Source organism: Gastrolobium bilobum, unplaced genomic scaffold (genome assembly GCF_033153095.1).
Source record: "Gastrolobium bilobum isolate Gb01-03AN ecotype WA unplaced genomic scaffold, APGP_CSIRO_Gbil_v1 utg7600, whole genome shotgun sequence".
NCBI lineage: Eukaryota > Viridiplantae > Streptophyta > Magnoliopsida > Fabales > Fabaceae > Gastrolobium > Gastrolobium bilobum.
This window is the reverse complement of record NW_026897674.1, coordinates 930,947-955,182: the sequence shown is the minus strand read 5'-3', so window position 1 is coordinate 955,182 and position 24,236 is coordinate 930,947. Positions and strand designations below refer to the sequence as shown.

Genomic DNA, 24,236 nt, shown 5'->3' with positions numbered 1-24,236 from the left:
CTATACATTTCTTCAAGCACCTATCTTTAACTTTCCAAGTTCTCATATGCCCAGATGTGTACTTTGCTATCTTAGTCAGTCGAGGGTGCCAATGTAACTGTGCCTTCTGCTTTGACATGAACATGCAAAACTTCAGGGAGCTCAGGCATTGCATCATGCACCTTCCACCACTTTTCATGTGCAACATCACTTGCAATCGTAGTCCCTGTAGCATAACCAAGGCATAACTAAGTAGTATAGTGAAGAACATGCAAAGAATTGGAGGCTCAACAGCAAACAGCATACAGCATAACTAAGTTTAATACCATAATAAATATAAACAGATAAAATCCAAAATAATAGTACAATGATATGTATATTTGTTAGCTTAAAAAGTTACACTAATCTTATAGAACATGTCTCCTGTGTTCTATAGAACAAAAACAACTTTTAGATATAAGATGTTGAGAACTGTTGTCTTATGTTGAAATTTTGATGCAGAAAATTCATATCTTAAATATAGATAAAATAAATTCATATTTTTTTTTTCTGTAAATAATATGATAAGTAATAAATACAATTTTTATTACGTAACTTATACCTACCTCAGCCCCGCCTTCCTTAATTTAGAACTTCAATTGACTGGTATATTTGTTCTTCATATCAATATTTGGCAGAAGGATATCTTCTTCTAATAAAGTCAGGGGTCTAAACAAGCAAAACTGGTCCATTATAATTGAATGTTGCATGCATGTAGAGTAGGCCAAGTAAGCTATTGTATGACCTTATCTTTATAATTGAGACTTCGTATCAAGTGCCTTGGTGGACAACAACACTTCATTTTTTGTCATTTTCATTCCTATTCACGTATTTGATTCCAGCAAAAGAAAATGATTCACTTAAAAAAGAAAAATTCGTGCGAGGAAAAAAAAAAAACAACCAAAAGGTTTCCAATTTTTTTTTTTAATTACAAGTCCAGTGTTTCAACATTTCAAACATATTTACCATAAATATAAAAAAAAATAAAATATGGATCCACCCCCCAACCATGAAAACGAAAACCTTGTGATGCAATATGGACTTCTACAGGAGCGACTAACAGAGAAATGGACGATGACGAACGTTGGTTGCATCACAGGTGTCCAACGATACTGCAACAAGGGCTCTATTGAATAAACAAAGTCTTTTACTTACAACCAAACATAGTCTAGTAAATATTTGTTAATTTTCCTAGTAATATTCTGATCTACTAAACAACTTTTTTTTATATTTCTCTACTAATATAATTTTTCGACCATTTCTCCACTAATTATATTTCCCTGGTAACAAAATTTATCTCCTCTACCAAACGCCCCCTAAAGTTATGATAACATGTAAAGAATATTTCAACCCAAAATTCTAAGATATTAAGTGATGACTTTTTTAATGATTTATATTATTTTCTAATAACATTTTGTGCCAAATATGTATTGAATTCTGATCTGATGCATTACCGTTGAATTGCAGTGTCCCAATTTTATGGCAATTATTATGTGTTAAATTCTGATTTAATGTATTATTATAATCCAGGTGGATAGGTGTAAATCGTTAATTAGTGTTTATCATGTTGGTCAGTTTCTATTTTTTTTTTTTTTTTGGGGGGGTAAACCATGTTTCTATTTTTATTTTTATTTTGTCTCACAAACACAAGATCTAACAAGTATTTCTTTACTCAGACGGAACCCGTTATTATTTCTGTTTGACAGCATTAAAGTTGTGATTGTTATGTATGTCTTAACTGAATTTATCAAGAAATTAATTTCTTATATAAGATCATTTATTTATTTTTAGTACATAAAAAGTTTAAGTAGAATTAAGGCAGACCTCTCAATCTCTTTGAGAATTTTTCTTTGAGAATTTCTGAAAGATATTACAAATCGTCCACCACTCGGGGTTTAAAATTAATGTCAGATACTATTAATATTGATTTAATTTTATTATTTTTGAATTAAACTTAAATGTGGGGTATGAGCCTAATCCTTAATCAATTGTGTTCACCCTGTTAGCAAATCATTTATATTTTCAGTAAGCACGATTTCGGACCAACATGTGGTATGCAGGTGACTAAAATATGCAATTAGCATTACTAGTTAGTTTGAGTTTTGTAGTAGGTTGAATCTTAACATCAAGCACTGCAATTGAAATTTGTGCAAGCAACTTGTACGATGCTTGGACAATGAACAGGCAAGTATGTTGTGTTAAAGTGTAATCGTTATCAACAATCTGCAACTGTGTACTCAACAAAGATGATTTTGTGGGAAATGAGTTTTGCTATGGTCTCTCTTCTACATAAATGGCCAAAATCCAAGTTCTCATTTTACTCTTAGCTGTGTCTTCTAAAATTTCATGTCCATTTTCTGTGTTAAAAACAGATTTTGTAGCATTCCTATTTACCTCCAACTGTACGTTAATGCAAATAATCGGAACCTGTTTCCATGTTTTATCCGGCAGTTCCATTCATTTTTTGTCCTTTAAAAATATTAGACGCCTCGTCCTTGGATTTCTTAATCCAAAAATAATTAAATATTGTTTGAGCCTGGATCTCTATCAAAGTTTCTTCTCCCTCTTTTTCATTTACCCTTCCCTTTTGATTGGTTTAATATACATCAGTGTACATTAGAAGGACAAAAATTATTCATTTTCAACTTCTTTTCATTAAGTTATTGCTAAATATAAGGAATAAAAATATTCTAACAACCATTGCATCAAGCTACCAGGAACTTGTTTGCCTTAATCAAAAATCTTAAATTCAAGTCATGGGAATGAAAAAAAATGATAGGGGAGAGCTGTCCCCAATACGAGTCCAACAGGGCTCAAACCAGATTAAACCAACTTGAATACCAAAAAATTGAATTCAAATAACATCATTAATGTGTTCTTCAATCAATGGATACTGTGGAGTTACTCTTTATATGATTTAACTGTTAATGGCATATCTACAAGTATATTTGCTTGGACAAAATACATTTGCAGAGACATCATTAAAATAATAATGCCCATGAAAAGCTGCATACAATAAGAAACAGGGGATTAATATCCAGTTACAGCCTGATAACAAGAGCGTGAAAGGTTGTAAGCAATCATATCAATACTTAACTTGAACATGAGTCTGGTGAAAAAGTAGAAAACGAAGGAATGGCCAATATAGTCTTGAGGAAGAAATGTCATATTATCATATACAATATATCCAGATAAAAGGCATTTGAAAATCACTTGAAATCAAAATAACTTTTTATAAAGAACAATTAAAATAAACATTCCAGTATTCCACAACATTTAAGACCAACAGACTCTTAAACTAGGGAAACAGCAAAATATCTTTCCATATTCTATAGAAAAACATAATAAAATTATGTCCATATGTGTGTCTAAAATATAAAATGCTCTACAACAAATTGATTTGACCTAAAAGCTAGGCATGAGGGGAGACCAAGGTACAATTGGCTACAAATGCAAAGTTGGAAATTTACCTGCAATGTAGGTTTGAAGTTTAAGAGAAATATTGATAATATGTCAGCAGCATTGCCATTGATGTAGAATAAACCTAAAGAAAGCAGACACGGCTAACAGTTAGGGGAGAAAAGAAAGGCACCATATAATGTTATACTTCAATACATTTCTGTGTCATATTACAATTATTTCCCTCCTAAAACCAGATTGTTCTTTAGGAGAAACATCTCAATGTCAAGATCTCCAATCCATGACAAGCATATGAAGTATGGCAATAACATCAACATAACCTTTATCCCAAACTAGTTAGGGGTTTGTGGCTGATAAACCAAATTAAAACCAAGAAAAAATCGAGGGAAAAGAAATAATATATATATATATATATAAATATATAAAAACATAGAAAGAAATCTACCCCTCCAATGCAAATGACTTTCCTCCACTCCATCCCAAGACAAACCGTATCTATTTCCTTCTTCATTAAATCTTGTTTTACTACTTTTTCAAGTAAGTTTCAGTTGACCTCTTCCTTTCTTTATGTCGCTAACAATTTTTTGTTCTTACCTAAGTATCTAAGGGTCTTTGAAGAATATATTCAAACTGTCTCAATTTATGTTCTCTGATTCTCTCATCTTTTCTTCCATTGATACAACTTCAAGGTATTGTCAACATATTTCATTAACCAAACAAATGAGACCAGCAGACCCATGATTTAATACCTCACCCAATCTTATTGGAAAATTCCAAATAATCCTGTCCTAATAGAGTGGAACCAACCAGGGACAGAGATAGGATGGGTGGTCCGGACTCCTCCATATCCTGGCTTTATTAAACTCAACGTTAATGGCAAAGCTTTTTATAATTCAGGAAGAGATGGAATGGGAGGTTTAATTTGATGTGTGGATCATAATTGGATTGTTGATTTCTTAGGGTTCGTAGGCATTGCGTCAAACATTCTTGCATAAGTTATGTCTATTAGATGTGGTTTGCCCCTTTGCTGGGAAAGAAGCTACGATCATGTGCAATATAAATCAGATTCACTGAAAGCTCTTGATTTGACATGGTTATCCAAGATATAGCACAGTTACTTGATATTCACTACTTGGTAGGTAAGGATTGAGTGGCGAACCTTGGGCATCCTCTGAGAGAAGAAAAACAATGTGTATACTACATTGCAAAGACAGGGCCACATCAGGATGAAAAATGGCAAGTCTGGAAAGTGCCACCGATAGGGAATGGCTAGCTTTGCGAGCAGGTACTTCTGTTACTGTGTTTTGTAGATAAACCAAAAGAAGAACAAAAGATGTCAAACCAAATTTATTTTACAACAAACTCAAACTACTCTACATAGAAACAAGAAAAACTTTCTTGAAGTCAGCTCAATTATCCTTGTTACACTTTCATAATTACATATCATTTTAACTCAGTGTGACACAGATCCATACCTACATACAACAACATCCTGGTCATCAATCTGCATAGCTCTTCTTTTTCCAACCTGTAGAATCAAACACAATCTTTCAATGCAATAATTAAATAACATTGTTTCAGTCTTAAGTCTTAGCAAATTAGTCAATAGCATATATGATTATGCTTTACCTTTAGGTATTGACCGTATAGATTTTAGAACTTGGGATAAATCCAAGCGCTAACAGTCTAAACTGACTAACTACTTATGAAATTGCATCTTTCTAGCTTTTAGAATACGACGTTTCAAAGCTGAGTTTGGTGTCATTCCCTTGGAAGACATTTCATTAAACAGCATAACAGCTTTCCCCATGTTCCCTCTGTTATACAAGCCAGAAATCAGAGCGGTGTATGTTACAGTATCTGGTTCTAGTCCTCTATCAATCATTTCATCAAAGAGGCTAATTGCATCTTGAAAGTTATCTGTCTTTATGTGTCCATCAATCAAAACAGTGTAACAAACAACATCTGGACTTATTTCCATTTGCTTCATATCTCTCCAGATAGTGGAAACATCCAATGTTGCTGTCTTTCCTTTACTATGTGGAGGGGAGAAATGCCTTCTTAAATTTTCTTTTAAGTTCCCATCAAGTAAAACTGTGTAGGTAATGACATCAGGTTTGATTCCTATCCTGTTCATATCCTGGAAGAGATCATGGGCCTCTTGCATGCAATTCATCCTACAATAACTATTTATCATAATTGTGTAAGTTACAGCATCAGGTGTAATTCCTCTCCCAATGAAAAAATCAAACAAAGAGCGAGCACTTTTCATATTCCCAGCCTGGCACAAAGCAGCCAATACTTTAGAATACATTATTTTGCTAGGTTCCACATTCAACGACAACATTGTCTTCAGCAAGACCATAGCTTTGTCAATGTCACCTTCCTCACAGAGTTTACTAATTAGCTTCAAACAGGAAGCTTCTTTTGCAATATCTCCTTGTTTTGACAGCTTAAGAAAAAGTTTATATGATTTTTTGATAAGGCCTGCTTCACAATAACCATTCATCATGGCAGAATAGACTTCAACACTCCTATCTTCCAAACTGTTAAAATATTCCTCTGCTTCTACAACCTTGCTTCCTGAACATAAACCTTCAATGATCATCTTGTGTGTAGTAGAGTTTGGCTTAACACCTTGATACTCCATATAATCCAAAAGGTCCTCACAAGCATGGCCATTTCTAGACAACTCGGCAGCTAGTACATTATACAAGACAATATCAGGTTTTAAACCCTTTCCCTTCATTTCTTCAAACATACTAGAGGCATTAATAAGTTTTCCCTGAAGGCAGTACCCCCTAATAAGGGTTGTGTAGTGTTTAATATCTAAAACCATACGGTTACCTTTCATGTCTTCTAGCATTTCTGTTGCATCATCCACTTTACCCATTTTACATAAAGCATCAAATACAATATTGTAGGTTACCCCATCAAGAAACATGCCAGAATCCTTGAATTCTTTAAACTGATTTATCACTTCCAAAGTCATGCCCATCTCACCCAAGCAGTGGAGGATGTAGCTAGCAATCACACAATTTGTTTTTATGCCCCTCGAAATCATGTCATCATGTAGGGCTAAAGCTTTAAGCAGATTATGACTCTTAAGACTCTTACAGTACCCATAGATCAATGCCGAATAAATATACACATCAGGAACCAGCCCCTGCCTTTCCATGTCAAAAAAGACACTCTCAGCTTCATCTAATTTCATTTCATTACAAAATCCACGAATAACAGCAGTGTACGCATAAACCTCTATAGGGGCATTTTTCATTCTGCATTCTTGGAGCACCTCATATCCCAAATCAGACCTATGATGGTTGCAGAGCCCTTCAATATAAGCTGCGTAACAATAGGAATGAGGAGTCACCCCAGTTTCCTCCATTTCTTTAAACACATAAACCACCTCTTCCAATTCACCCTTCCTACAAAGTGCCTTGATAACAATGGCATACGTGTAATGATTGGGGCTCAAACCAAGCCTCTTGAGTTGCTTGTAAATGGCCAATGCCATATCCACTTTACCATGTTCAACCAACCGGTTGATGAGAAAGTTACAAGCAAAGATATTTGGCACAATCCCACGCCTTCTAGTTTGAAACAGGAAATCAATAGCCTCATCAAACATGTTAAGACTAACACAAGTTTTAACAAACACATCAAACGCTCTAAGCAAGTGGTGATTCCCATCAACACCCTCCAAGAGTGCCTCAAACAAGTCATGGATTTCAAATGAAGGGTATTGTTTTGAAAGAGCAATGAGATCAAGGAACAGAGAATCCAACCTCCTATCCAAGCCCCAGTAGCACAAGATCCTGATGATAGCAGCATAGGTTGAGATGTTGTGAGTGAACCCTTGTTGCTTGACTTGAGTGAAAAAAGAGAGTGCAAGAGCAGGGTGATTGTGCAAACGGTTCAGTGTTTGAAGCACGTGGAAAGTGTGTGGCTTAGATAAAAGGGTGTTATTGGTACAAAATGAAGATGATTCTTCTTCAGCTTCACTGTCTGAGAAAGTGGGTGAATTGAAGTGGGCAAGTGAAGTGGATGCAAACCTTAAGGTGTGTGTGGTTTTGGAGAACAAGTTGATGGGAATTTTGAATCCAAGCCACATGGAAATTGAGAAAAGGCTTTATACTCACATACAAACTGCAAGAATGCAATGCAACACGCCTCGTCCTTTAAATAAAAGCAAATGAAATCCCTAATTTCACCAAAGATTTACCTTACAAATAAAAAATTAAATAAGTGAAGGTAGTTCTCAAGTACAGAACTTTCATCCCAAATTCCAAGCTTCGATGTGTGCAAACACAACAAATAACTTATTATTAACTAACACTCAGCAACAATAAGATTTTACCGCACGATGATGATGTGACTCAGTATTTGGGCAATGAATGTTTATGAAGAACTCCTATACTGGAAAAAATTTCTACTAAATTTCGGGATTGAAGATTTTCTGAAATCTCTTCAAGTGCTGATACGCTGGGGTGAGATGAATTGTGTCACAGAATCCAAATTGCAGCATTGGAATGGGAAGATTCAAAACTATGTATGGATGATTGGTTTAGGGTTTAGAAAGAATAGACATGGTTAATTTTTTCATTTCAATTTTTAAATTTTTATTTAAAATACTTTCATGGTTTAGATGGAGAAAGGAAATGCCAAAAGTCCCAAAACCCTAATTTCTTCTCCACTTTCTCTCCCTCACACTGGATTGGGCCCGCATGGTTCGAAACTAATTGGGCTGGGCTCATATTCCAAAAAAATGAACCTTGTGCATTTACGGTCATGCTCAAAAAATGATACGAAATAAGTCATATCAATATTTAAAGATGAAATTAAAAGAAAAATAAAATTATACCACTTTAGATCAACTGTTAAGGAATTATTTTAACTTAACCAGTGATGTTGGGTTCAAGTAATAGAAAAAACAAGAGAGCTTTGTCAGTCATATGATCCTGCTCAACTTGAATTGACTTGTCGAATAATTAAAGAAATGATGGATAATATTAAAATAAATAAATTATTTGTTTGTTTGTTTTGATTAAGACTTAATTTTATCAACATGTTACATGTAGATGTTATGATCTTGTAATTTGATAAGTATGTTACTTATTTGTAAAATTTATATTTGATAAGTAAATAAGAGAATATTCAACATTAAATTCTAGGATTTTTAAATTAAATTAAAAATAATACACGACTTCTTTTATAGATTTAATATTTTTTTAATTGTATGAAATAAATTTATTTTCTATACATATAAAAATATGTTTGACATATTTTTATATGAAAATATGACCTTATATAAAATATGTATATATTATTCGTACAATACGATAAAATGTTCTGTTAACTAATAAGTACAACCAGCACACGTGAAGATCACGGAGACAAATCCATGTGTTGTTACCTCGGCAACACGAACCGATACATAATTGTCTGTGAATGTGACTACCCTGTTTTTTTGGTGCGTTTTCTTTGCTATTGACACCAAAACCACCTCTATAGAATGGCATCTTGCATATTCACGGTGTCACCGGACGGAACCGGTGATTTCCAAACGGTGCAGGAAGCGATCGACGTTGTGCCGCTCGGCAACACTCGCCGGACGGTGATTCGGGTGTCGCCTGGAATCTACCGGCAGCCGGTGTACGTGCCCAAGACCAAGAACTTCATCACCCTTGCTGGTTTGAGCCGTGAGGACACTGTGCTTACATGGAACAACACTGCCACCAAAATCGATCACCACCAAGTAGGCACATTCTCTTTATGTTTTCCTCCTTTGGTTTAATGGGTATCAGTCAAAAACTCAAAATTGTTCATTTTTTTTTATTTTTTCCTCTTTTGGGTTAATGGGTATTTGTCAAAATTGTTCATTTTTGTTTTGCAGCCCGCTAGGTTGATAGGGACTGGGACTTTTGGTTGTGGAAGTACCATTGTGGAAGGGGAGGACTTTATTGCTGAGAATATTACTTTTGAAAATTCTTCCCCTGAGGTAATGATTGTAAAATTTCAGTGTTTTGGTAAATGGGCACAAGTGCATGTAGGTAGAGAATACCGATTGTGTTGTAAGATTCTGTGTGTTCATATATACATATGCAATTTGGATAGTTCATAGGTCCCTTCTCTTTGTCGATAGTTGATATGTTGATACATGTAGTTGGCTATCATAGCCTTACAAATGTAGTGTTTATTTGAGAGAATAATTGTAGTTTGAAGTTTTTCCTTTTTGAGGTATTTTGGATCTGCCGGATTGCTGAAGATAGAGATCAATTGACTTTATTCTGTTGTTAGTCAATGAACTGGTTGTAAATTCATTAGATGATTTGGTATTATTGCTTTATGCATCAACATCCCAATGTGTATCTCCGTAAGTTTGATTTAGACAAAATTTATCTACAGCCACAAACTGTGAAATACCTTACATAGTGCTTCTTCCGTTTTCCTTCTCTTTCTGGCAGGGTTCAGGGCAAGCAGTGGCAATTAGAGTAACAGCAGATCGGTGTGCCTTCTACAATTGTAGGTTCCTCGGATGGCAGGTAGCTCCAGTGCTCCACCATTATGATGTATTCGTGTATTCGTGTATATAGGCTTGAGGCTTCTTGAAAGTTTTTATGTTGGTGATAAATGCATGTTGAATTGCTCAAATTTTTTTGAAAACTCTCAAAGAATTTATCTTTGCTTTTGAAGATCGTTGAAAATGAATTGGTTAAGTGATTGGTTTGTTGTATAAGATATGATGGTTACCTTTCTAGCCTGATCTCTTGAAAATAAAAGTGTCTTAAATTAACATGGGGCCATGATTGGAAGGCTAGCTGGTCTTACGTTCAATCCCCAGCTTCTGTTTCATTTGAGGACATTCTACGTGAGATACCAAGGGGATAAATTTCTTTCATGATTATGGTGCAGGACACACTGTACTTACATTACGGAAAACAATATTTGAAAGATTGCTATATTGAAGGAAGTGTAGACTTTATCTTTGGCAATAGCACTGCTCTTTTGGAACACTGTCATATCCACTGCAAGTCTCCAGGGTTCGTAACTGCACAGGGAAGAAAATCTTCACAGGAAACAACTGGTTATGTATTCTTGAGGTGTGTAACTGACCACAGTCCATTGTTGGTGATCTCATCTACCAGCTATTACTGTGTTTTAGTCATTAGGAGTTCTTAAAATGTCCAACAAGGAAAGATACTTCTTCTCTTGCATTTCTTTTATAGAAAAATAAATACAAAGTTTGGCATTTGAATTGTCCTTTTTCTGAATTACCAATACTGTAGAAGTTCTTAAGAAACGAATGTCTTTTTCTAGGAAATGAAAGATTTTTGGTGCTTCTGAAATTGGACCATAGCCAATTATAGCTGCTTGACATATTTATGAGTTTTCTTTAAAGAATATGTTTTGTAGCTCTTATCTACTTGTCTCATACTTGGTGGGACTGTGGAAAGAAATAACTTATCTTGAGCTTTGTGTAACGCCCGACCGCTTCAAGAATCAATGACTATCCCCACATACTAACACGAGACTTTTCAGTGTGCTTTTTCCTCACTCGCACACTTCCCGAGAAAACTTCCCAAGAGGTCACCCATCCCAGAATTGCTCCAAGTCAAGCACGCTTAACTGTGGAGTTCTTTCGATCCGGGCTACCGAAAAACAGATGCATCTTGTTAGTATAGGTAGTACCAATTAATTCTTATAAGTTATCACAAACTGTGCAGTCTTATACCTGCACAGTCTTTGGAATCATTCTCTTTCGGGTGTCGATTCGATTCATTCGTTCATGTAACCCCCCGCTGGAAGCCTGTCAGGAGCCGCTCCTTGTCCGTGCCTTTTTGCACCGGCGATCACTCCCCGCCCTTGTCAGCGCTCGGGATGTTACATGCCCACCAGCTTCCGCCTGGTTCGTCCTCGAACCACACCGTATTGGATGAGAGGCCCTGCTCTGATACCACTTGTAACGCCCGACCACTTCAAGAATCAATGACTATCCCCACATACTAACACGAGACTTTTCAGTGTGCTTTTTCCTCACTCGCACACTTCCAGGGGAAACTTCTCAGGAGGTCACCCATCCCAGAATTGCTCCAAGTCAAGCACACTTAACTGTGGAGTTCTTCCGATCCGAGCTACCGAAAAGCAGATGCATCTTGTTAGCATAGGTAGTACCAATTAATTCTTATAAGCTATCCCAAACTGTGCAGTCTTATACCTGCTCAGCCTTTAGAATCCCTCTCTTTCGAGTGTCGATTCATTCGTGCATGTAACCCCCCGCTGGAAGCCTGTCAGGAGCCGCTCCTTCTCTGTGCCTCTTTGCACCGGCGATCACTCTCCGCCCTCGTCAGCGCTCGGGATGTTACACTTTGTACGGAAGAGAAAAAGAGGGGAAAAATCTTATCTGAAAAATTGATGCTGGAGATAAAAGTTACAAAATTACTTTCTAAAATGAAATATTGTTTAGGATTGGGCTATGATTAGTTTACTAGATCCTGACTGAAGTTTGTTTTCTTACAGGATTCCATTTCTTTCTCTTCAAATTTGTCTTATGTATAAATCTATGCAAACAAAAAGAACTTACTGCTATAGCCTAAATAGTTAGTGACAGAATTCACAATATTTGGTGGTGAGTGTAGGGTCAGCAATGGTGATGGTGGTGGGATCGGTGGTGGCAGCACTGCCTGTGGGTGTTAATAGAGGTGGCTTTGATGCTGATAATAAGAGGGGAGGCTCAGTAATGTGCATAGCTTTTTATCTGTATTGAGAGGATTTCTACTAGATAGGAATTTGAAAAATTCATAAATCTGAACAAGAATCAGTTTTCCACGTAGCATAGGGATCTGATCCTTTATGAAATCTAAGAAATCAGGAAACCTATTGGAAATCTTATAATAAATCTTTTTTAGAGTAAAACAGAAATTTATTGAGGAGAAGAGAAACAATGTGCATAAGTCAAACCTATTAGTGTTCTGAATAGCATATTCATACTCCTCGTCATGACTAGTTCTAATTTCTATTTTCTAAGTTATCCTCAATTAAATGTGAATAAATAAATAAGAATATAAATTGGGTTTGACTTGAATAAATTTTTTTATTGAGAGCAAATTAGGAAATTAAAATTACAAGTAGTCAATGGAGAATGTGAATAGGCAAATGAGAGAATCAATAACCCCACCCTTTAAGTCTTATAAATTATAATCTCTTACTAATCCCTTAGTATCATTTAATACTGCCTTATTTTGTTTCTCTATTCTTAATCAACATAACTGCATCCTAGCCAATTTCTTATTTTTCACCTTTGCATAATGTTGTCTGCTTGATGTGTCGATGATACTTTTCCAACTTACAAGTCCTGTGAGACTTGGTATTTTGTTATATAGGGATACTTATGAGTTATGAATAGATGTGCTGTTCTTATATTTCTTTTTAAATTGGTTTACAAATAAAATCATGTAGGCCTTCACTTCCTGTAACTTAATAGTTGTAGTCCTCCTTGTTCAGGGGAACTTTCTTTATGTTCTGGACCTTTTGGTTCCTTATTTTCTTAGTATTTTACGTTTGAATGATCTCCGGTGCCATTTGCAGATGTGTTATCACAGGTAATGGAGGAAATTCATATGCATATCTTGGACGACCATGGGGACCTTTTGGAAGGGTGATCTTTGCGTACACTTATATGGATCCATGTATAAGGCATGTTGGCTGGGATAACTGGGGGAAAATTGAGAATGAAAGAAGCGCTTGCTTTTATGAATACAGGTATTTCATGTCAGATTCCATTTTTCACTGTTTAATGCTTTGCAGGTGTTTTTTTGTATGAAATAGCTCTAGGTTACTGCAACCATTAAAATGTAGGTTGATTTCAGATATTTAACTGCTTCAATATTGCTAGAAGATACAAAATTAAGAAGTTTGATTTGAATGCATTGTGTTCTACAATTGTACTAGTATCATGAATATGCTAAGTGGTAGCTTCTATCCCACCCCAAGGTGTTGATCTTCCCCTAAGCAAAGTGCTACTTTTTGTATTAAAATAATAATATTCTATTAAAATAATAAATATATAAACCATTAAAAAAAATCATTTTTTACCCTTAAAATTTTCACTTGGGGGTAGGAATACAGGTTGGTTTAGCTTATAATCCTGTTTTTGGCCTACATATTTAATAGAAACACTTTTTACTTTCCTTCAAGAAAAATTTCCTGTTTATTGAGTTCAAGAAGTTTGAAGTAACTTGATCATAACTACAGGTGTTTTGGACCTGGTTGCTGTCCATCCAAACGAGTAACATGGTCTAGAGAATTGGTGGATGAAGAAGCAGATCAGTTCCTCATGCATCCTTTCATTGACCCAGAACCAGATAAACCTTGGCTTGCTCAAAGAATGGCCTTGAGAATTCCATATTCTGCTTAGAAATTACTGAGACACTTTGTGAGAATGTTCCATGCAGTTAATCACACAGCCTCCATGCTTAATGTCTTTTCTGTCCGCTTATGAAAGGGTGTTATATTTGTGTCTCTGTTAAATGCTTGTGATGAACCGCAAATAATAAATTTTACTTTTTCCTGTATGAAATTTCGTAGGAGATTATGATCCGTTTGATTGTGTTTTGATTTTTTTGTTTTTAAGACTGTTTCGTAGAATAGTCATAGAAATAAGTGTTTTTTGTGTTTTTTTATTTTGAAAATTAAAAGTCAAAACGTAAAACAATTGAAAGTTAAAAGTCATAATGTAAAACAAAAACTCAGACATGTTTTATAAATTTAATTTTAAACCAAAAAAACTGTTTTTAGAAATAGTATTCAATATTTCCTTCATCGTAGTATTCTGTGACCCACTTCTTTGTGACCATGTATTAATATCTAGAAACATTATCACGCAGTAAAATAGAAGTGATGGAAAGTGAAAATAATTTCATAATTTTGCACATTTTTTTTTTTGTATCAATTAGGAGTAGGACAGATTTGGCAATTGAGGAAACAAAGGAGGAAAAAATAAGCTTTGGAATTTGACATTTTCGAAAAGTGTCATTCTAATACTGCTGTTAGATTCATTATCTTAGCGCTGTCAGAAGATTTCTTAAGAGTATTGAAATAACAGACCAGATCATACAATGAAAATAGCAAGTGAGGTGATAGAAATCAAATTATATGCAGTTACCTATTCTGTCTCAAAAGTTACAGACAAAAGTTGTTGGCTTCAAATGATGATGAAATTAACGTTATACAATATAATAAAAAATAAAAAACACTTCCAAGCTTAGTCGAACATGTTTTTCGGTCTGTAAGGAAGTTATAGGTTTCGTCCACGACAATACGATAGCGATTTCCATACATCAATGTTCCCAAAGGATGAGTTGGGTTACCTATAGAGAGGATTGTAGACACCAACGGATTAGAGCCAATTTTCATTTAAAATTGAACAGCATAACCACTAGGCAGTGTAGTTCATATAAACTTCATGCAATAACTGATCATAAGAAAGAAATCAAATTTTCATACATAACAAAGCCAGCATAAGACACACCACACATTTAAAGAAGCAAACACTGTCAAATTAGCTTGCATCACTGCACAAACCAGAGAATAAAAAATAAGCAAGGAAACAAGGAAAATAATATAAAAAGCCTTGTATCTTGACGATATTTATGAACCAATAGGAGAAAAGATCTGCTACTGGCTATTTAAAAAGTTTGAAGTACAGAATCAAGATGATAGCAAGAACTAGGACCATAACAATGATGATAGTAACGCACTTGTTCCTGTTCATCCTTCTTGACATGTTGGACAAAATTTTCTTGCTCTTGCCTATATTATCATCGACTCCATGAAGCTGCATGAGGGAACATAACCATGAGTAGACCAAATAGCATATATTTTCACCACTACCATTATAAACAGTTTACATTTTCATTTAAATTTTCAAGAACAAAATGAATTGATATCAATAAACCCAAATGCTGAAAATGCATAAAATAGAAGAAACACAATCTACAAATGCTACACGAGTTGGAAAGTATAGAAAAATTAGAAAGATAAAATCCATAACCAATTTCCAGCATTACTCAAAAGTCCAAAGGTACAAGTCAAAGAGATTCTGCATACTGAAGTTATGATTATAGGAAAGTGAATCGTAAGTTAAGCAAGGAAGAGAAAAACATTACTGTGTCATGTCCGTGCAGTAGAGATTGTCGCTGAGAATGCAAATCTTGAAGAATCGAAACCCCAAGCTCTTCTGTTTCCAACATTGTTCTCCTACTGTCCTTGATTCTGTCACCAGACTTGTTCAACCTCTCAGTTGACATCATTAACCTTTCTCTTTGATCAGCTGAAGCCTATTGTAGTCACATTACCAGTAGGCATCAGATTTGGCAGTGACAATCCAAGAAACATGAGTGTTTAGAAATGAAGATTGAATCTACTCAATCAATCTCAAAATCAGGAAACCAGAAGTAGAAATGCCATTTGCAAAACTAGGGCTTAAGTTATCACCATTTTGTGCAACAAATAATGACACCTGTTGCAGTTATTGTTGGTGGCAGAAAGGTATATGTGTCATCGTATGAAAACTTTAATTCTTAATGTTTTCTAATGAAATATCTCTTAAAAGATTAATTTAAAAAAATCATCTACCTACCCTTATCCTAATCTCATCTAAATTAGAATTGTATTTAAGCTGTAATTCTTCATTTAAATTGTTAAGTTACTTAAATATAATTCACAAAAAGACAAAAAATTTATTCTAATCCGTGACTACTGTTCTTAAATGTCAATACTCTTTTCCAGACAATAAATCTTACATTTACCCTTAAAAAGGTATATATTTTTGTTCTGTCTGCTTCACTAGGAGATATCCAATAGCAAAAATACAATGCAACCAGCGATTTACAATTTATATACATTACTAGATTGCTTCTATTTCTCTCTCCGAAGGTATTATAGCCTTAAAAGTTGAAACCATACAGCATTATATTTATATTTCAGTGAAGATGATAGCCTAAGCTTCATTCACTTTGTTCCATCCTTAATGAAAGGGATCCATATTGCTGTATCTCCATAAAGATTGGATTTCAAGCAAGTCCACACTCACCAACCTATTCAACAAATGAAAATATAAAAAAAACAAAAACAAAATGTAAAACATAAAAATAAATAAATTTGGACAAATTGCTTATTTGTCAATAAGGGTTAAGTATCATTTCAGTCCACATATTCTAATCTGGATTTCATCTCTGTCCATCCCATTCAAACAGCTTCAAAGCAGTTCTTTAATTTATGGAACAGCTACAATGTGATCTCAACTGAACTTTTGTTAGCCATAGCTAAAGGATTAGTAATGTTAATGTAGCAACATCACGGATTACTTGAAAAGAAAAAGCTCCGTCAGCAACAGTAAGCCTTTATTTAACCAATTAGTTTTACGAAAAAGGGTATATAACTATAAAGAAAAAGAAAGATCAAATGTTTGCCTCGTAATGGTTTCACAGGACAATGAATTGTCCTTGAGCATCAGTAAAGGTTGTTAAAATAAAAATTGAATGTACCGTCATAGCATCTGCCATTCCTGATTCCAACAACTCATCCCGTGCAGAAGGGTTTAAGTTACCAGATACAATTTTCTTAACTTCGCTTTTAATATTGTTAAGATCAGATTTGTATTCCCGCAATTTAGCAAGAAGCACAGCCTTAATGTTTGGCTGCAAACTTCTCGCCTCAAGGTCCATTTTTCGAATCTACAAATTAAAAAGCACAACCATATCAGAACCCCAGAATACAGAAGAAAGGAAGGCAGCTTTACAACAAGAAGAAAAAAAGTAATGAGGGTACCATAGCTTCTGCCTCATCAATTCCAGCCTTTATTTCTGAAATTTTTTGCTTCTTTTGTTCTGCAGTTTGAACAGAAAAGATACAAATTACAATAGAGTACATATTGCTCCAGCATGAAATCATAAGCTTCAATAATTTCTCTTTTCTTGATAAAAAATTAAATGGTTTGTTGTTTTTAAGTTTAGACATTCTATGACGAATATTTAAATGATCCATTGCATTTTCCAGTAAGCCAAATGCCCGCCCTTGTCTCATAAAATCAGTATTAGTATTCCATTATTATTAGTACTCCCCCACCCAGTACCCATTCAGTTAAATGTAAAAGAATACGTTGTGTATTGACCTGTGTCAGGGAGTTACAATATATAGAGACCCTAATGGGCTTAAGTGTAAGGCCCAAACATAATCCTAATACAGTCAGAATACAGTCAGACTATTTACAGATAAGACAGAATCCAATCATATCTAATCATATCATATCTAATATTCTAACACTCCCCCTCAAGCTGGTGCGTATATATTATGAGCACCAAGCTTGTTACAAATGTATTCAACCCGAGGACCTCTAAGAGCTTTAGTGAAAACATCTGCTAGTTGATTAGACGAGTTGACAAAAGCTGTCTTGATTTCTCCTGACTGGATCTTTTCCCGAATGAAGTGACAATCAATCTCTATATGTTTGGTCCTCTCATGACAAACAGGATTAGAGGATATATGTAGAGCAACTTGATTATCACAGATGAGTGTCATGGGTTGTTTCTGTTCACAAAGATGAAGCTCCTGAATCAACTGCTTTAACCAGATCAACTCACAGGTAGTATTTGCCATTGCACGATACTCAGCTTCTGCACTAGATCGGGAAACAACAGGTTGTTTCTTGCTTTTCCATGAGATTAAGTTTCCTCCGAAGAAGACACAATAACCAGAAGTAGAGCGTCTGTCCGAGGGTGATCCTGCCCAATCGGCATCTGAGTAACCACAAATTTCTGTATTTCCCTGATCCGAATACAACAAACCTTTTCCTGGTGCTCCTTTGATGTATCGGAGGATCCTCACAGCAGCATCCCAATGTGAATTACAAGGGGAATCAAGGAACTGACTAGCCGTGCTGACAGCGAAAGAAATATCTGGCCTAGTCACAGTAAGATAATTGAGCTTCCCAATCAGCCTTCGATAACGTCCAGGATCAGATAACGGCTCCCCTTGTCTGGGCAATAACTTAACATTAGGATCCATGGGTGTATCAACTGGTTTACACCCCAACATACCAGTCTCTTCTAGGATATCCAAGGCATACTTCCTTTGACAGATAGAAATGCCCTGTCTAGATTGCGCCACCTCAATTCCCAAGAAGTAACGCAGCTTCCCAAGGTCTTTTGTTTGAAATGCACTGAATAAATGTTGTTTTAACTGACGGATTCCGTCTTGATCACTTCCGGTGATGATGATGTCATCAACATAGACTAACAAATAGATGCACTTGTTAGGAGATGTAATCCTATAGAATACATAATGGTCAACTTTACTGCGAATTAGGCCAAACGCCTGTACAGCAGAACTAAAGCGACTGAACCATGCTCGAGGAGACTGCTTGAGACCATATAAGGATTTTCGAAGACGACATACCTTCCCAGACTCCCCCTGAGCAACAAAACCAGGTGGTTGCTCCATGTAAACTTCTTCTTGTAAATCACCATGAAGAAAGGCATTTTTGATGTCAAGTTGAAGGAGTGGTCAGTGACGAACAGAAGCAAGGGCAAGAAATAGGCGGACGGACGCCATCTTAGCGACTGGAGAGAATGTATCGCTATAATCAAGACCAAATATTTGAGTAAAACCCTTGGCAACTAGGCGTGCCTTGAGACGACCAACATGGCCATCAGGTCCAACTTTCACAGTAAACACCCAGCGACAACCAACTATAGACTTCTCTGGAGGAGCAGAAACAAGGTCCCAAGTGCCATTGGTATGAAGTGCGGTCATCTCATCAAGCATCGTTTGGCGCCATCCTGGATGGCAAAGTGCTTCACCTGTGGTCTTAGGAATAGAAACAGAAGAAAGACTAGAAACAAAGGTGAAATGAGGAGGAGAAAGACGATCATAGCTCAAGAAGGTATAAAGAGGATAAGGGTTACGAGTAGTACGTGTACCTTTTCTTTGAGCAATGGGAAGAGCCTCTGGTGAAGGATCCGGAGGGGAAGAATCAACTGCAGGGGGCAATGAGTCAGCAGAGGTCGAGTCGACTGGAGGTACTGTGTTACGACGCTGATAAGTGAGAAGTGGACGGTTCTCAGGTACTGGAGCAATAGGTGATTGCTTATCTGGAGTAGAAGCACCTGCATCTGGCAAAGACAAGTTAAGAAAAGGAACACGAAGAACATGATCAACCTGTGACAATGGAGATGAGATAGAATTAAAGGGTTGTTGATCAAGAAAGGTGACATCAGCGGAAACTAAGTAACGCTTGAGATCATGAGAGTAACAGCGATAACCCTTTTGAAGACGAGAATAACCCAGAAAAATGCATTTAAAGGCTTTGGATGTTAACTTATCCTTACCAGGAGTGAGATCATGAACAAAACAGGTACAACCAAAAACATGTGGGGATAGAGGAAAGAGAGGAACATCCGGAAACAATAAGTTATGAGGAATATCATTATTAAGCACAGATGAAGGCATGCGGTTGATGAGAAAGCAAGAAGCAAGGACTGCATCAGCCCAGAAGTGAAGAGGAACATGCATGTGAATAAGAAGAGTCCTGGCAATCTCAATGAGATGTCTATTCTTACGTTCAGCTACTCCATTTTGTTGTGGAGTGTGAGGACAAGTGGTTTGGAGTAAAGTACCCTGTGTGGCTAAGAAATGAGAAAAGTCAACAGAAATATATTCCTTAGCATTATCACTACGTAAAATACGAATAGAAGCACCAAATTGAGTATAAATTTCAGCAGAAAACCTTTGATCAATAGAAAACAACTCAGAACGGTTTTTCATTAAATAAATCCAAGTACAACGGGAGAAATCATCAATAAAGGTAACAAAATACCGAAACCCTAAAACAGACACACTTCGACTAGGACCCCAAACATCTGAATGAATAATTGAAAAAGGAGCATCAGCTCGCTTATTGACACGATTAGCAAAGGAGGAGCGGATGTGCTTTCCTTGCTGACATGACTGACAATCTAAAGTTTGAAGACCGGATAAAAGAGGAACCATCTTCTGCAATTTCGCAAGACTAGGATGCCCAAGACGACTGTGGATGAGTTGTGGAGATTCTGTGAGAGAACAAGCAACTGAAGGACTCGGCACATCAAGGTAGAACAGACCCCGTGACTCACGGCCCTCTCCAATCATTTTCCCCGTACCCGGGTCCTGCACAAAAACAGATTGGTTTGAGAATGTGACAATACAATTAAGAGAATTGATCAATTTACTAACCGATATTAAGTTATAAGGGATGTGAGGAATGTAATAGACAGATGTCAAGGTCAATGAGGAGGTTGGACAGATTTGTCCAATCCCATGAACGGGGGGGCCTTAGTTCCATCAGCAAGAGTAAAAGAGGGTAAATTTTCAGAATATGTAAGGGAAGAAAAGAGTTCCTTATTACCACAGAGGTGATCAGTAGCACATGAGTCAAATATCCAAGGACCAAGTGATGCAGAATGAGAAACACAAGCAACAGGATTACCAGTTTCTGAAGCGGAGGCCTGAGATTGAGGAGAAGACTTCCTGAGAAGGGCTTGGAATGCTACATATTCTTCAGAGGAGAGAGAGACTGTACCATTTGAAGCAGTATCCGATTGAGCTATATTAGCAGCAAAAGAAGGTCGCATGTGAGGATACTTTGTGTAGCAGCGTTCCTCATAATGACCAAGTTGCTGACAGTAATGACAACGAGGTCGCTGACCACGTTCGACTGGACCTCCTGGGCCTCCTGGGCCTCTACCACGACCACGTCCACCTCCAATATTCCCGCGAAAATCAGTACGGGAAACTAGAGCAGTAGAATCAACAGCAGAAGACGATGCAGGAGCAGATTTCTTATTCAAATTCAGAAGACGCTGATACGTCATGGATAGATCAGGCTCCCCACTAGTCAAGATAGTATCACGGACATTATCATATTCTTCGGGAAGGCCAGAAAGTGTGGCAACCATACAGAGACGTTCCACCTGTTTCCGATATGCAGTAGCATCAGTAGGGTAAGGCAGCATATCCAAATATGCCTGCATCAAAGAGCGACTCTTGCCAATATATGTCTTCATCTGAATGTTGGATGATTTGCTCAATTCCATAAACTGGGAGATGATGAAATAGAGTTGCTGAACATCATTAGTGTAGAGGTTTTTGCTTCCTCCCATACTTCAGTGCAAGTTTGAAAGGAATAAAAGATATCCAAGACGATCGGATCAATGGATTGCCAGAGGATACTCAGAAGCTGGTTGTCAATCTTTTCCCAATCAGACTTGTCCTCCTTAGGGACATCAGTAGACTTAGTCGTGAGATGGTTCCCATATCCTTGTCCAAATAACCAAACTCGAACAGAGATGGCCCAGTTCTTGTAATTAACAGATCCCTTCAATATTGAAGAGGTAATGGACCCAATATTGGTAGAGATGATATTGGGAGAATTTCTCACAGGAGGAGATGGAGACTTGACCTCCGAATGAATTGGAGGGTTTGCTGCCATAGTATTAAATCACAAAGATACAAACCGAATAAAGAGAAACGAACCTGATCACCAATCAAGAAGAGGTGCGCACAAAAAGTCAGACCCACAAAGAACCAACCACAGATCCAGAAAGAGGAGGAGAAGACGAGCTTCTCTGTCCAAGACCGGCCGGAAAAAGCCGCCGGAATAGTGCTCACGCACCGGCAGAAGGTGGCGCGTGAAGCCCACGCGCAGAGAAGACTGGAGGCGCGTGAGAGCGCGTGACAACTCCGATGGTGGCCGGACTTCCACAGAGCAGGTCGCCGGGAGGAGAGGGTTCTGTTCGCGTTCGTTCCAGACTGAAAACTCGCCGGAAAAGTACTCCGGCAGCCTGAACAGTGGCTGACGGTGGCTGATGGTGGCTCCGGTGACTGTTTGAGGATGTGGACACGTGCAGAAGATGCCTGGAGAGGACTTACAGTCCTTGATGTCTTGCCGGAAGGACGCACGGCAAAGAAAAGATGACTCCTAAGCAGTGGGCTTGGTTTTAAAGCGAAGAACAAGATGTCTAAGCGGAAGCGAGGGTTCCCAGAACGAAATAGCTCTGGTACCAAGTTAAATGTAAAAGAATACGTTGTGTATTGACCTGTGTCAGGGAGTTACAATATATAGAGACCCTAATGGGCTTAAGTGTAAGGCCCAAACCTAATCCTAATACAGTCAGAATACAGTCAGACTATTTAGAGATAAGACAGAATCCAATCATATCTAATCATATCATATCTAATATTCTAACACATTCAACTAACGAAAAGAATAAAAATGAGGAGGGGCATCAAACATTAAGAAAAAGAAGCATGCATTTGAAAGAATAACCTATATAATATCTCAAAGTTAGAAGCCCACAGAATTCAGTTTTGCTCCAATTCAGAAGAGCAACAACTACATGAACTACTAAATGGAACAATAGAGATTCCAATTTTAACACATTAGTAAGACATTGCCTCCTATGCCAACTTTATACTTTTTGCTTATAGGCATCTAGCAGGAACCTTTTCTTTTCTTCTTTTAAAGAAAAAAACAACAAAAAACAAAAAGAAATTGACACTCGTGTCTACAGGACCACAGAAAACTAGTAGGAGGTGGGAGTCATTGAAAATTAACAGGGATTCACTAAGAGTTGATGGCTCCATACACACCTCATCAGAATGGTGTGTCGGAGAGGAGGAACCGAACCTTGCTTGACATACCAAATCTAATTTGGTACATGAGGAAAAATGTTTTAAAGGAAATTTCTACTCCAGGAGCTAGATACATCAATGTGTTTTCCGTAGAAAAGAGCAATGCGCCATTAGATGAAAGGGAACTGATTCGTATGGTAGACATAGGAGCATTAACAAATTTGAGCAATTTAACTATACTAGCTCTCCCAAAAGCTGAAGTTGTCTAGATGAAGGCTCATTAATGATTTAGATTACTAACATTAATCAATTTCTCTTATATAGAAAACATTTTGACCATTTTAAAAAAAAGAAGCCAAAAATAGGTTAAATAACGCAATAAATAAATAATTTACTTTTGATGCATAGTAAAACATTTACTTTATTCTCCACTCATGTACTGACACATCGTTAATGAGTTTGAAAATGATCATAATTACTGACTAAATATGCAACATAGCTTATCAAATTAAGAATTAGACAATAGAAATAAAGAAAGAAGATGACTGAACCGAGAAGCACCAACAACACATAACCAATCTCATTGAAAATTTAAAATTGTACAAAAAAAAAAGATAAAGAAGAATTTCAACTACCTCCATTGAGAGCACCAGCTGCAGTGCATATTTTTGATAGATTAGCAGAAAGCTCACAGTACTGGCGTTCATACCCCTCAAACACGTTACTCATCTTCTCCTGAACCTTCTACGCCCTCTGTTCAATTCACGATCAACAACGAAAATTTTAATGCTGACCAAAATTATTAAAAATGTACCGAATTCAGTAAACGAAAAAAGGAATCTAGAACCTTCTGATCGAAAATTAGCAAAAGATAAACCCTAATTCGTTGAATAAAATAAGGACACATGCATGATCGGTCACGAATAATAACAAGAGAGAAAGGTGAAATTGAGCATGCACCTGAGATGGCCGGAGCAGCCGGAAAATTGAGCGGAGAACGGTGGCTAAGTCACACAAAAGAGCGGCGTTTTGTTTTCCGTTTGGTTGAAAGTATCAAAACGACAGCGCAGGCAATGTAGTGGACGATGACGATGATATTGATAACTGCATGTTCTTTCGTTGTGGCAAAA

General features: G+C 36.7%; 3 protein-coding genes across 7 annotated transcripts; 1 reads left to right on the top strand and 2 right to left on the bottom strand.

Moving 5' to 3' along the window:
* Window positions 1–164: 164 nt before the first annotated feature.
* On the bottom strand, window positions 165–8,000 carry LOC133309210 (pentatricopeptide repeat-containing protein At2g26790, mitochondrial). 3 transcript variants are annotated; one of them, XM_061509961.1, is made up of 5 exons: window positions 5,068–8,000; window positions 4,914–4,966; window positions 4,598–4,735; window positions 3,489–3,562; window positions 165–205 (listed from the first exon to the last, which is right to left on the bottom strand). In XM_061509961.1, exon 1 carries the CDS (start codon window positions 7,550–7,552, stop codon window positions 5,138–5,140), a length of 2,415 nt encoding a protein of 804 aa, XP_061365945.1. In that variant the 5' UTR covers window positions 7,553–8,000; the 3' UTR covers window positions 165–205; window positions 3,489–3,562; window positions 4,598–4,735; window positions 4,914–4,966; window positions 5,068–5,137. The 3 variants fall into 3 exon arrangements, with proteins under 3 accessions (XP_061365945.1, XP_061365944.1, XP_061365946.1); XM_061509960.1 differs by lacking the exon at window positions 165–205 and adding an exon at window positions 2,878–3,024; XM_061509962.1 differs by lacking the exon at window positions 165–205 and adding an exon at window positions 2,878–3,024 and having other exon boundaries at window positions 4,598–4,729.
* Window positions 8,001–8,837: 837 nt separating this feature from the next.
* LOC133309216 (pectinesterase 31-like) lies at window positions 8,838–14,006 on the top strand. Its single transcript, XM_061509974.1, has 6 exons — window positions 8,838–9,196; window positions 9,335–9,439; window positions 9,906–9,983; window positions 10,354–10,541; window positions 13,027–13,200; window positions 13,693–14,006. Exons 1-6 carry the CDS (start codon window positions 8,954–8,956, stop codon window positions 13,853–13,855), a joined length of 951 nt encoding a protein of 316 aa, XP_061365958.1. The 5' UTR covers window positions 8,838–8,953; the 3' UTR covers window positions 13,856–14,006.
* A 544-nt stretch (window positions 14,007–14,550) lies between these two features.
* Window positions 14,551–24,236, bottom strand: LOC133309204 (vesicle transport v-SNARE 13-like). Of its 3 annotated transcripts, XM_061509953.1 has the most exons (7): window positions 24,067–24,236; window positions 23,742–23,859; window positions 17,269–17,327; window positions 16,986–17,174; window positions 15,606–15,776; window positions 15,198–15,274; window positions 14,551–14,807 (listed from the first exon to the last, which is right to left on the bottom strand). In XM_061509953.1, exons 2-7 carry the CDS (start codon window positions 23,833–23,835, stop codon window positions 14,804–14,806), a joined length of 594 nt encoding a protein of 197 aa, XP_061365937.1. In that variant the 5' UTR covers window positions 23,836–23,859; window positions 24,067–24,236; the 3' UTR covers window positions 14,551–14,803. The 3 variants fall into 3 exon arrangements, with proteins under 3 accessions (XP_061365937.1, XP_061365936.1, XP_061365935.1); XM_061509952.1 differs by lacking the exon at window positions 14,551–14,807 and having other exon boundaries at window positions 14,901–15,274; window positions 23,739–23,859; XM_061509951.1 differs by lacking the exon at window positions 14,551–14,807 and having other exon boundaries at window positions 14,912–15,274.

Coding starts and splice junctions, on each gene's coding strand:
- LOC133309204 (XM_061509952.1), bottom strand. CDS start 23,835: ATGAGTAACGTGTTTGAGGGGTATGAACGCCAGTACTGTGAGCTTTCT. Junction 17,328..23,738: donor TGGTGCTCTCAATGGAGGTA/GTTGAAATTCTT, acceptor TTCAAACTGCAG/AACAAAAGAAGCAAAAAATT. Junction 15,275..15,605: donor TACTGCACGGACATGACACA/GTAATGTTTTTC, acceptor TCCCTCATGCAG/CTTCATGGAGTCGATGATAA.
- LOC133309216 (XM_061509974.1), top strand. CDS start 8,954: ATGGCATCTTGCATATTCACGGTGTCACCGGACGGAACCGGTGATTTC. Junction 9,440..9,905: donor TTGAAAATTCTTCCCCTGAG/GTAATGATTGTA, acceptor TCTTTCTGGCAG/GGTTCAGGGCAAGCAGTGGC. Junction 13,201..13,692: donor GCTTGCTTTTATGAATACAG/GTATTTCATGTC, acceptor TCATAACTACAG/GTGTTTTGGACCTGGTTGCT.
- LOC133309210 (XM_061509961.1), bottom strand. CDS start 7,552: ATGTGGCTTGGATTCAAAATTCCCATCAACTTGTTCTCCAAAACCACA.